The sequence below is a fragment of the Poecilia reticulata genome, chromosome 11, assembly GCF_904066995.2.
Source record: "Poecilia reticulata chromosome 11, P_reticulata-male-v2, whole genome shotgun sequence".
In the NCBI taxonomy this organism is placed as follows: Eukaryota; Metazoa; Chordata; class Actinopteri; order Cyprinodontiformes; family Poeciliidae; genus Poecilia; species Poecilia reticulata.
This window is the reverse complement of record NC_088840.1, coordinates 28658713-28671838: the sequence shown is the minus strand read 5'-3', so window position 1 is coordinate 28671838 and position 13126 is coordinate 28658713. Positions and strand designations below refer to the sequence as shown.

Sequence of the window (13126 nt, the reverse complement as noted above, 5' to 3'; positions counted from 1 at the left end):
TTGCTGCAGCTGAGTTTTGTTCCTCTGTCATTTTAAAGCTGCAGTTTCAAACTTTTGTTAAAATTTGTTAAAAATGACAGTTTGATATGAGACAATCTGAAAATAATCAATTTCCTCCCTGAGCTGCTCCAAAAAATAACCAATCAGAGCCAGGAGGCGAGGCTTAGCGCTGTCAATGCGCTACTGTATGTGCTAATGTTGGAACAACAAGTTACTGTTACAGGGAAAGACATTTTTCTGCCGTCATCAGTGGCTATGCAAACCAGCGTTAGCATTTGTAGCAGGCTCTGCTGTGAACCAGCTGTAGCTCAGGAGAGGGCGAGTGACTGGCAGCACTAAGACCCGCCTCCTGGCTCTGATTGGTTGTTTTTAGTTACCGCAAGAAGAAGGCAGAGATTGATTTTTTTTTTCCACAGGTTATTTGTCTTGTGACAACGTAATGATCATTTTTAAAAATATGCTAAAATATTTTTTATAAAAGTCTCATCCTGCAGCTTTCAGCCCCAGATGACAGTTTAGCTTCTCTAACCTGATTAGATATTAGAAGCTGAAGCATCAGGATCACCTGGACTTTCCGCTTCAGGAACGTTTCAGGAACAACTTTGTTCCTGCAGCAGCAGCAGCTGCTGGCTTCCTGTTCTCTTCCTCTCAATCCTCAGATCTGATTAAGACGCGTCTCTCTCTTCCTGGGAGCTCGGCGGCTGACGCTCTGCACCGTGACGACAAACAGCTGCCGTTGGATTCAGACTGAATCCTGGTAGATTCCTGCGTTTGTTGTGTCTCTCCTGGCATCTAAAAACTTTCCAGGAAGTTTTGGTGTTTTCATTAAAGTGGCTGACAGAGAGAGGACATTTGATTTCCTGGAAATCGACGCCGATAAGGTCCAGACCAAAGTCAGGCTCAAGCAATTAATCGTGATTAATTAAAAATAATCATCAACTAATTTAGTAATGAATTGTTAACGGGAGCACGGCGATTCAAAGCAGGACTTTATCTGAAAGAACAAACCAAACTACACAAAACATGAACATTTTCACTAAAACATTCTGCATCTGTAAATCTGTTCCACCCAGAAACTCGTCTGGAATCATATTTTGATTCACCGGGTCAAAGTTCAGCCAGCAGATCGGTTCTGACCTGCATCCTTCCAACAAATGTTCCTGAAGAAACGCTCTGATTACAGTTCAGGCACTAAAACGTTTATTTTCTTAATTAATAACGAGGAATTTATTTATTAGCATTTTCTTATGTATTTCTAATGCTGTGTAAAATGACAAATCTTTAGAATGTGCTAATTTACAATTGGAATACTCGATTAATTGTTAGAAAAAGCGATTAGTTGTCTGAATAATTGATAGAGAAGTCGATTAATCATCAATAATCAGCAGAGCAGTTGAATAGTCAGAATAATCGATTTCTAAAAGCAGTTCGTTCCCCAAACCTCTGGACAGCAGAGTGTCTGTGAACTCGGCAGTTTTAATAATCTGACTTTATTTCTGACCCGTCTGAATGTTTTCTGCAGTTCAGAGAAGCTGAACTGAACAGTTCGTTTTCTTAACGACCCGATTTCCATGCGACTCATCGGACCTGAAGCGTTTCCTGTGGGTAAGAAATGAAACGACTTCTGATGATGATAATTAACATTTGCAGCTGTGCAGATGATTCACCTGCAGCAGTCAGAGGTGGTTCTGTCAGAGCGGGTCGGGCTTTCAGCGTTTCTGCTGTTCAGATCAGAAATCAACACGTAGAACTCGGTTCCTTCAGGCGTTTGTTTGTGTTTTGGACCCAAACTGGGCCGAGTTCTGACGGGTTTGTGAGGATCGTGTGTCTGTTTCTGCAGCAGCTGAAGTTCTTGGTTCTGTTTGACCAAACGGCGGAGCGTTCGGACCGTTGATCCCAGCCGACTCAGAACCGGATCATAATGGTTTTCAGTTCTTCATATTAGTTCAGTTTTATTGTGACGTTTTTATTTATTTAGTTTTAATTAGTTTTTGCTAGTTATTAGTTGACTTGTTTCATTTTTATTAGTTATAGTAGTTTTAGTTTTTTTCATCCTTTTAGTTCATTTTAGGTGCAGAATTAAAAAAGATCAAAGGTAATCAATACTCAACAAAAAATAAGCTAATTTTTGTCTGAAGTCCAATTTGTATGGAATGGTCCGATTGTGACCCATGAACTAACCTGCTGGATCATGATGTTCATTTGAGTCTGACACACATTCATTTAGCTAGCTAAATGTTTAGCTGGTAACCTAAATATTTAGCTAGCTCCAAGCTAGCTAAATATTTAGCTGCAAGCTAGCTAAATATTTAGTTTACAAGCTAGCTAAATAAGTGTGTCTGAGGTAACTAAATATTTAGTTTACAAGCTAAACATTTAGCTAGCTCAGGGCAAATTAAACCATGAATCGTTTAGCTCAGGATCCAGTGGTAAACGGCATAGTGCCTTTAAATCGGCTCATCTTTTGTTTTTCAAGAAAAGAAGTAATGACAGGAAGTGATTAGAAATCAGGAGATCATAAAAACCAAGCTTTTATTTTGGTAGTCCACTTCCAGTTATTGGCAAGTGAATTTGGATATTGGCTAAATATTTAGATCCGACCAAATATTCAGCCTGAGCTCCATATTTAGCTTTATGTGCTAACTGAATATTTAGCTTGAAACGGTGAGTTTAGCTTGAACGTAGTTCAGAGTCGGTTTCTGTTTGTGTGGAAAAGGTTGAGAATGCCTTCTGGCCAGGTTCTGGTTCTTGTTCTGTTCCTGGTTCTGGTCCTGATATTGGTCCTAGTTTTGGTCTGGTCTGGTCCTGGTCCTGGCCTGGTTCTGGTCCTGGTTTTGGTCCTGGTCTGGATCTGGTTCTGGTTCTGGTCCTGGTCTAGTTCTGGTCCTAGCCTGGTCCTGGTCCTGGTCTGGTTTTGGTCCTCGTCTGGTCCTGGCCTGGTTCTTGTCCTGGTCTTGGTCCTGGCCCTGGCCTGGTCCTGGTCTAGTCCCGGTCCTGGTCCTGGCATGGTTCTGCCCTGGCCTGGTCCTGGCCTGGTCCTGGTTTTGGTCCTGGTTTTGGTTCTGCCCTGGTCCTGGTTCTGGCCTGGTCCTGGTCTAATCCCGGTCCTGGTCCTGGCATGGTTCTGGCCTGGTCCTGGTTCTGGTCCTGGTTTTGGTTCTTGTTCTTGTTCTGTCCTGGTCCTGGTTTTGGTTCTTGTTCTGTCCTGGTCCTGGTTTTGGTTCTTGTCCTGGCCTGGTCCTGGTCCTGGTTCTGGTCTGGTCTGGTCTGGTCTGGTCCTGGTCTGGTCCTGGTTTTGGTTCTTGTTCTTGTTCTGTCCTGGTCCTGGTTTTGGTTCTTGTCCTGGTTCTGGTCTGGTCTGGTCTGGTCCTGGCCTGGTCCTGGTTTTGGTTCTTGTTCTGTCCTGGTCCTGGTTTTGGTTCTTGTCCTGGTTCTGGTCTGGTCTGGTCCTGGCCTGGTCCTGGTTTTGGTTCTTGTTCTGTCCTGGTCTGGTCCTGGCCTGGTCCTGGTTTTGGTTCTTGTTCTGTCCTGGTCCTGGTTTTGGTTCTTGTCCTGGTTCTGGTCCTGGTTCTTGTCCTGGTTCTGGTCTGGTCTGGCCTGGTCCTGGTTTTGGTTCTTGTTCTGTCCTGGTCCTGGTTTTGGTTCTTGTCCTGGTTCTGGTCTGGTCTGGTCCTGGCCTGGTCCTGGTTTTGGTTCTTGTCCTGGCCCGGTTCTGGCCTGGTTCTGGCCTCCTCTGAGTCCAGGGAGCTGAATGGAGCTGGACTCCCTCGGCGCGGCTCAGCTGTCATTAGCCGAGGCTCCTGCAGCCGCTGCGCTGACTCAGCGCTAAGCTGCTGGATGAGTCACGGCCCGGTTCTCCTGCCGGCCCGGCTCTGCTGCTTGATTACAGAGCGGGACGATGATCCAAACGGCCGTGATGTTGCACACAGGCAGCGGTCGCCGTGTGTGCCGTAAATATTTAGCTTCTCTGGAACTAAACGGCTAAACAGCCCAGAAATCCCGCCAATGGATTCAGGATGTAAACAAACTGCTGCAGGTCCAACCGGATCAGGATGTTCTGATCCAAACACTCGGTCAGTGTTTTTCTAAATGCTCTGTCGTGACCTTTAACCTTTAACCTACTAATAAAGGCCTACAGAAACTGACATCAGTGGGCATATCTTTGCTAATCTGCTAATGTTTTGTTTAGCATTTTTGCTAACTGTTAAAACGATTAGCACACTTAGCTTTCCTTAAATTAATTGTTCAGAACCAATTCTAAGGTCTATTTTCTAAACTTTCAGTGGAATAAAGTTCAACATCTGTTGAGTAGTTAGATGTTTATATTCATGCTCTTATTTTGAAGTCTGTTTACGCTTCCTCTCCTCACACGCTACCTTTTTTCCCCAATAACTTTATTTAAAACAAGAAACACGAACAGCAGAGATCAAGTTTAAAGCTGAAGGTTTTACATCAAACCAAGTTGGTCCTCCACGTCGTAGTCTTTGTTCTACTATTTATTTTAAAATTACTTTGTCTTATTTTTATTATTAACTTTTTTATATTTTAATTTAATTTACTTTTTGTTAATATTATTCTGGTATAATCTTCAGGCCGTCGTCTTCCTGTCTCGGCGTTGTGAACACACTCATCGCCGAGTTTTTTACGCTGATATTGATGGGTTGTCAGATGCATCGGATCAGCAGAACCCGGCCGAAACCGTCTTTAGGTGTTTCAGCGGTTCTGTTTGGCTGTGACCCAGAACCGGTCACGGCCCGGTTTGTGCAGCTCTGCTGTAATCCTCCAACTATGTGCAGATGTTGCAAAGTTTGTTTTGTAACGTTACAGCAGCGTGACGATGACCCAGAGGTGAGTCATCTGTTCTGGTCCGGTTCTGGCCAGATTGGGCCGGTTGCACAATCAAGAAAACTCTGAGTTGTGCAGCTGAGCAGAAGCAGCTTGGTGGAGAAACAGGAAGTGAAAGCAGCAGGATGGTTCTGGCCGTGGATCCTCCTGCAGCAGAGGGAGGAGGAGGAGGAGGAAGAGGAGGATCCCCTGGAGGTGCCGCTGCCGCTCGCAGTGACGTTGCGGGCCGGGTTCTGCCGGGCCCGCCCCCCTCTCACCGCGGGCCTTACAGGAATTCCCCTCGTCATCACTCAGAGGAAACCGCGCGGCGCCGCCTCAGCTGATAGGCAGGAAACACACACACACGGAGCGGGTCGGTCCCGGGACCGAGTCCAGAACCCAGAACCCAGAGGAAGAGGTTCTGCTCTGCACTGGCTGGTCCTGCATGTTGGTTTCTGTTGGAGTTTCTGGAACGGTTCTGCTTCAGGGCCCGGTTCTGGTCCGATCGGTGGAGGTAAGGTTCTGAACAAAAACAGGAAGCAGGCGGTGCTGTCGCAGCGGGCCGGCGGAGCTCCACACCTCCCAGTGCTCCCAGTTTGTTCTGTCCCAGTGGTTCTGGTTCTGGTGGAATGGGCCAGGTCCAAAGCTGCTGCAGCTCTTTGACCCGCTGGACCTGTTAGTTCTGGAAGCTGCAGGGTCCGGTTCGGTCCGGTTCAGTGACTGCTTTGGTTTTTTCTTTTGCACTTGAAGGGAAAGTAAAAATTGACAGCTGCTGGTTTTACTGGGTGAACTGGGAGGCCATTTCCTGAAACGGGACCTTCATACTTCCTACTGGTTGCCTAGCAACGGCTCCCTGCAGAAACCAAAACACAGCAGATTAAATCTACCTGTACTGCAGGGCGGCTGGTTCTGAACACCTGAAACGTTGGTTCTGGTTCTGACTGCAACCAATCGGGTTAATCATGACCAATCAATCATTGATTAATGGTAATTAATCGATAACTGGATTAGTCAAAAACTAAACATATAAAGTCGAATCTGTACAGAATTACAATTTGCATTAATATAAAAATGTCTGTAAATGTTTTACCCAGAATTTCTGGAGCTGCTTATTTTATATCGACAGTTCAGGTTTGGTTCTGATGGAACCGCATGTTGCTCCAATCAGGGGTCCGGTTTGGGTTCTGGTTCTGCTGGAACAGCATGTTGCTCCAATCAGGGGCCCGGTTTGGGTTCTGGTTCTGCTGGAACCGCATGTTGCTCCAATCAGGGGTCCGGTTTGGGTTCTGGTTCTGCTGGAACCGCATGTTGCTCCAATCGGGGGTCCGGTTTGGGTTCTGGTTCTGCTGGAACAGCATGTTGCTCCAATCGGGGGTCCGGTTTGGGTTCTGGTTCTGCTGGAACAGCATGTTGCTCCAATCGGGGGTCCGGTTTGGGTTCTGGTTCTGCTGGAACCGCATGTTGCTCCAATCGGGGGTCCGGTTTGGGTTCTGGTTCTACTGGAACCGCATGTTTCTGATCAGCTGACGGTACCCGAGTTCTGATTCGGGTCGGGTGGAACCGGGCCGCAGTAGAACCGGCTGCATTTTGAATCATATTTTTTACTGCCAGAATTTGAAATGGTAGTTTTATCGTCTTTTTGTCCTGTTGGGCCAAACTGGTTCTGGTTCTGGTTCTGCCTTCTTGGATCCTTTACTTCAGGTTTCAGATAATTCCAGACTAATTTTAGAAAACATTAACGAGCATGACCCGGTTCTTTGCCATCTGGGTCAGAACCGCTGCTTTGAAGTTCTAAACCAACCCGAGTTGCTGCTGAAACCAGAAGCCGGAGCTGAATTAACCGGGTCCGGTCCGATTTAATCTGGAGACATTCTGATCATTTTGGGTCTCTGAAGTTTTTCCCTCCAGCAGCAGCCAGACGAGACGAGGGATTCTTGCGTCCCTCGATTCAAACCGATTCATAACGATTCAAACCGATTCATAACGATTCAAACCGATTCATAACGATTCAAACCGATTCATAACGATTCAAACCGATTCATAACCGATTCAAACCGATTCATAACGATTCAAACCGATTCATAACCGATTCAAACCGATTCATAACCGATTCAAACCGATTCATAGCGATTCAAACCGATTCATAACGATTCAAACCGATTCATAACGATTCAAACCGATTCATAACGATTCAAACCGATTCATAACCGATTCAAACCGATTCATAACGATTCAAACCGATTCATAACCGATTCAAACCGATTCATAACCGATTCAAACCGATTCATAGCGATTCAAACCGATTCATAACTATTCATAACAGATTCAAACCGATTCAGCACTGATTCAAACTGATTCATAACGATTCAAACAGATTCAGATTCAAACCCGATTCATAACGATTCAAACCGATTCATAACGATTCAAACAGATTCAGATTAATAACCGATTCATAATGATTCAAACCGATTTATAATCAATGCAAACCGATTCATAACGATTCAAACTGATTCATAACGATTCAAACAGATTCAGATTCATTACCGATTCATAACGGTTCAAACCGATTTATAACGATTCAAACAGATTCATAACGATTCAAACCGATTCATAACGATTCAAACAGATTCATAACGATTCAAACAGATTCAGATTCATAACCGATTTAATCCCACCCAGAAAACTAAACCCACCCTGAAAACTAAACCCACCCTGAAAACTAAACCCACCCTGAAAACTAATCCCACCCTGAAAACTAAACCCTCCCTGAAAACTAATCCCACCCTGAAAACTAAACCCACCCTGAAAACTAATCCCACCCTGAAAACTAAACCCACCCTGAAAACTAAACCCACCCTGAAAACTAATCCCACCCAGAAAACTAAACCCACCCTGAAAACTAAACCCACCCTGAAAACTAATCCCACCCTGAAAACTAAACCCACCCTGAAAACTAAACCCACCCTGAAAACTAAACCCACCCTCCTACAGCAGAGCCGGTCGAAAGGCTCTGACCTGTTAGCTGCAGTCACGCTACGACAGCAACTCCTCTACAAATGTTTCATAATTGTGGCAGCTGCAGTCAGAGGGAGCTGGAGGAGTTGATTTTCATATTCTTCCCCCTCACACTCCGAGCCGCCCGCTCCGCTTCCCGTTATTTCAGGTTTTAACTGGGAGCCCACGCAGGCCCATAATCAGCGGCCTGCAGCTTCCTGCGGGGGCAGCAGCGCGCGTTCAGCAGCAAACCTCTGCAGAGGAGCCACAGCCAGATGCCTCCTTCTTCTTCTGCTGCTGCAGGGAGGCGACGCCCGGACCTGGACCCGGACCTGGACCTGGACCCGCCTCTCTATGCATTATTGAGAGCTGCAGGTTTGGGCCGGCGCTCGTCATTCTGTTCACGTCCTCACAGCCGAGCGAGATCGGCTCAAACACCCAGCGCTCCGCTTTTTATTCTCATTTTACATTTGCTCCCTCTCCGTCTCTGAATTATTGAGCAAATCTCATCCTGCAGCCGAGCCTGACGGGAAAAACCGAGTCCAAACCCACAAACATGAGAAGCTGCAGATGAATCAGATTAGCTTCAGTTTTTAATCTCTTAATGATCGGCAGTTTGATCCCGTCCACCAGGAATCCGTTGTTCTAACGGCTTCAGCTCGGCTCTTTGAACGTCTGAACTTTGACTAGGCCACAACTTCAGAGTCGTGATGCAGGTTTAACAACACGCTGCTGTTTGGGTTCCTGGTTCTGCTGGCGACCCGGTTTGGTCCAAGCAGGAACCCTTTGGACAGTAGAGGAATCAAGCCCACACCATCACCCCTCCACCACCGTGCTTACAGCTGGTTCTGTCCGTCCTGGTTCTGTCCAGAGGACGCTGTCCATCAGGTTCAGCTCTGCTAGCCTCGGGCCGGCGGCCATCTTGTTTCTAGAGAGAAGAGGCTTTCTGCTTCAGCCCTTCCAAGCAGCCATGTGGATTCGGGGTCGTGACCTTTGACCTGCTAACGGAGGCCTGTGGAGTTGGATCTCTGGGGTTTCAGGTCGTTTCTCTGAGCTTCACATTCTGACGTTGGGCTGAATCTTCTGGGACGGTTTAGATTTTACATTTTATTTATTTACTTTAAATATATATCTGTTTTCTTTGCATTTACTGAATTACATTTAATGATTTTATTTTTTATTATTTCATATTTTTATTTATTTACATTAAATCCAATAGTTTTATTTAAATTTTTTATTTAGTTAATTTTATTTTTACATTTTTGTTATTATTGTTTTATTTATTATTATTTTAATCGTCTTGGGAATAATAATGTGCTTCCAGCCCGGCGTTGTGTTTACACACCTGCTGGTGATAAATGAGCCCAGAAGGTTCTGATCTGCAGAACCGGCCCGGTTCTTAATCCGGGTCCAATATGGAGGCACCAGAGACGCCATGCAGACGAGGAAATGTGCATAAATCTGTGGCTTTGAATTTTAAACTCCTTTTCGCTCAGAAGTTTCTCACATTTTGTTTTTGATTATTTTCTTATTCAGAAGATCTTTGGTTAAAGGAGCAGATCCACTCTGTGTGTGTCAGGGATCTGCTGTGTGTGTCAGGGATCTGTGTGTGTGTTTTATGGATCTGCTGTGTGTGTTAGGGATCCACTGTGTGTGTAGGGATCCACTGTGTGTGTCAGGGATCTGCTGTGTGTGTCAGGGATCTGTGTGTGTGTCAGGGATCTGTGTGTGTGTTTTACGGATCTGCTGTGTGTGTCAGGGATCCACTGTGTGTGTCAGGGATCTGCTGTGTGTGTCAGGGATCTGTGTGTGTGTTTTACGGATCTGCTGTGTGTGTCAGGGATCCACTGTGTGTGTCAGGGATCTGCTGTGTGTGTCAGGGATCTGTGTGTGTGTTTTACGGATCTGCTGTGTGTGTTAGGGATCCACTGTGTGTGTAGGGATCCACTGTGTGTGTCAGGGATCTGCTGTGTGTGTCAGGGATCCACTGTGTGTGTCAGGGATCCACTGTGTGTGTCAGGGATCCACTGTGTGTGTCAGGGATCCACTGTGTGTGTCAGGGATCTGCTGTGTGTGTCAGGGATCTGTGTGTGTGTTTTACGGATCTGCTGTGTGTGTCAGGGATCCACTGTGTGTGTCAGGGATCTGCTGTGTGTGTCAGGGATCTGTGTGTGTGTTTTACGGATCTGCTGTGTGTGTTAGGGATCCACTGTGTGTGTAGGGATCCACTGTGTGTGTCAGGGATCTGCTGTGTGTTTTAGGGATCTGCTGTGTGTTTTAGGGATCCACTGTGTGTGTCAGGGATCCACTGTGTGTGTCAGGGATCCACTGTGTGTGGTAGGCATCCACTGTGTGTGTCAGGGATCTGCTGTGTGTTTTAGGGATCTGCTGTGTGTGGTAGGGATCCATTGTGTGTGTCAGGGATCCACTGTGTGTGTCAGGGATCCACTGTGTGTGTTAGGGATCCACTGTGTGTGTCAGGGATCCACTGTGTGTTTTAGGGATCTGCTGTGTGTGGTAGGGATCTGCTGTGTGGTAGGGATCCACTGTGTGTGTCAGGGATCTGCTGTGTGTGTCAGGGATCCGCTGTGTGTCAGGGATCTGCTGTGTGTGTTAGGGATCTGCTGTGTGTGTCAGGGATCCGCTGTGTGTGTCAGGGATCTGCTGTGTGGGGTAGGGATCTGCCGTGTGTTTTAGGGATCTGGTGTGTATCAGATCTCTGGAGCAGCAGCTTCCCGTTGTCGCTGCGTTTTGTAAACAAACGCTGGTCGCTGGTTTTCTGCTGGCAGGATTCCTTTGTTTTGCAGCTCAGGGTGGAGACGGCGTTATGTAATCGCTGGAGAGAGAGAGAGACGGAGGAGGGCGTGCCTGTAATAACACACACACACACACACACACACACACACACACACACAGGCAGGATGACATAATCCACTGACCTCCTCCACTCCAGAGTTTCCTGGCACGCATCTGGGAATCTGGGAACATCCTGCTTTCTTCCCTCCTGTTGGTGTTTGAGTGTGAAGGAGCGTTTTTGTTCCAGGATGTTTTCAGGGTTTCCTGGTTGGAGGAGAAAATGTTTCTCTTTTCTGTAAAATCTTCAGGTTTAAATGAAAAGGGGACAAATCGTTCCTGGTTTCTCCTGCAGAACTGATCCAGTTCTGAACCCAAACTAACAGACACCAGCTTAGGTTCCTAGAACCTCTGATGGGTTTGTCGGTACTTCATGAGTCGGGTTGTCAGAACCGGTCCAGTTGAACAACATTCATCACTTTAATGAGACGCGTTGGTTCAAATATCAAACGCTCCTCTAGGAAATATCCAGGTTCAGATTTCATGTTTTACAGAAACAATGAAGTTCAGACGGTTCTGGTTCTACAGAACCTACAGATAGAACCCGAGAACTGAGGAAGAACAGAAGGAGGATAAACGAGTGGAAGATGAAAAGATCTAAGCATGGATGGAGGGATGGTTTAGATTCCTGTCAGAGCATGTTGCACTTCCTGTCGGAGCGTGTCGCACTTCCTCTCGGAGCGTGTCGCACTTCCTGTCGGAGCGTGTCGCACTTCCTGTCGGAGCGTGTCGCACTACCTGTCGGAACGTGTCGCACTTCCTGTCGGAGCGTGTCGCACTTCTTGTCGGAGCGTGTCGCACTTCCTGTCCGAGTATGTCGGACTTCCTGTCGGAACGTGTTGCACTTCCTGTCGGAGAGTGTTGCACTTCCTGTCGGAACGTGTCGCACTTCCTGTCGGAGCGTGTCGCACTTCCTGTCGGAGCGTGTCGCACTTCCTGTCCGAGTATGTCGGACTTCCTGTCGGAACGTGTTGCACTTCCTGTCAAAGCGTGTCGCACTTCCTGTCGGAGCGTGTCGCACTTCCTGTCGGAGCGTGTCGCACTTCCTGTCGGAGAGTGTCGCACTTCCTGTCGGAGAGTGTCGCACTTCCTGTCGGAGCGTGTCGCACTTCCTGTCGGAGCGTGTCGCACTTCCTGTCGGAGCGTGTCGCGCTTCCTGTCGGAGCATGTCGCGCTTCCTGTCGGAGCATGTCGCACTTCCTGTCGGATTGGAGGCGCTGGTTCTGGTTCTGCAACTGGACCAGCTGAGAGTTTGAGCTTTATGGTACCAGTGCTTGTTAGCATCACTAGAACCAGAACCAGTTCAGAACCACAGATTACAGCAGAACTTCTGGTTCATCCCCATCCGGTTGGGTCAGAACCGCTCAGTGAACATCAACGTTTTCAGCCCCTGGTTCCTCTTTGCGCCTCGGTCGGTGTATCGGTCCGTTTGGGTCAGACAGAACCAGGCTGCTGACCTGCTGCAACCAGGCAGAACCAGAACCAGAACCAGAGCTGGGTGTTTCCCAGCATGCAGCGGTGCAGCAGCGTGTTTTGATGCGTGTTGCTGCAGCGGCGCGGGAAGCAGCAGCAGCAGCAGCATCGTCTCTGCAGCGCCGCTGAAAACGTGTCTCTGCTTCTCTGTTGCAGACAAAATCGAAGAGGCGCAGAAGGAGCTGAAAGATCCCAAAGGTTCACAGGAAGGTAAGAACCAGCTCTGTCAGGGGGACCGGAGAGTTTCCACACCCAGCAGCAGCAATCTGAGCAATCAGTTTGTTTTCCTGTTGGGCTATGTGGGAGAAGCCTGAGGGCTTAACTGGTTTCCAGTAGGAGAAGCTTCAGCCTCATCCGAGAGGTTTAATATTCTGATGGGTAGTGAAGCTAAAGCAGCGCAGCTCCTGTCATAACGAGACGGACCGGAAAACATCCAGCGACTTTTCACTCCAAAACTTACTTGGACCGGAGAAATCTTGAAATGTTTTGGAAAAAGTTTTTGTTGATGAAAAGAAACTGAAAACATTTTATAGACCAAAATAAATGAATGATTAGAAAACATTTGACCAAAATCAGAAACCTGCATGTTCATTATTCTTCCAGTTAGGTTAAAGTTTTTAGACACAGCTGCTTCAGCTGCAGAGGGAGAAACAACAGTTATTAGGTTTAGGGGGTGAATACTTTAGATTGGTTGGGTCAGATTTATTCCTCTTTTGAATAAACCTCTTTTTCAGTTTCTACAGTAAATGTTTGAGTTTGAAAGAAAAAAGCTGCTGCTCTTTATTTAATCATCTAATGTTTATTATTTCCTCACTTCCTGAACAAACTGTTTTCCTTCATGTCTAGATTTGGTTTATCTGCAGTGAAACACTGACAGACATTTTCTCTTTGATTGATGATAAAACCATTAAAACCGGTCCTGTTTTAACGCAGGCAGATGAAACCAGGAGATGTTTGCAGACGTCCAGTTTCCTGCCTGATG

General features: G+C 46.8%; 1 protein-coding gene across 3 annotated transcripts in view; it reads left to right on the top strand.

Annotated features, from left to right (window-relative positions):
- Window positions 1-13126, top strand: part of hivep1 (HIVEP zinc finger 1) — a 47489-nt gene that overhangs the window by 21435 nt on the left and 12928 nt on the right. For all 3 annotated transcript variants that reach the window (XM_081612239.1, XM_081612238.1, XM_081612240.1), the window contains one exon: window positions 12301-12354. In XM_081612239.1, coding sequence (XP_081468365.1) covers window positions 12301-12354 — 54 coding nt within the window. The remainder of the gene's footprint in view (window positions 1-12300; window positions 12355-13126) is intronic.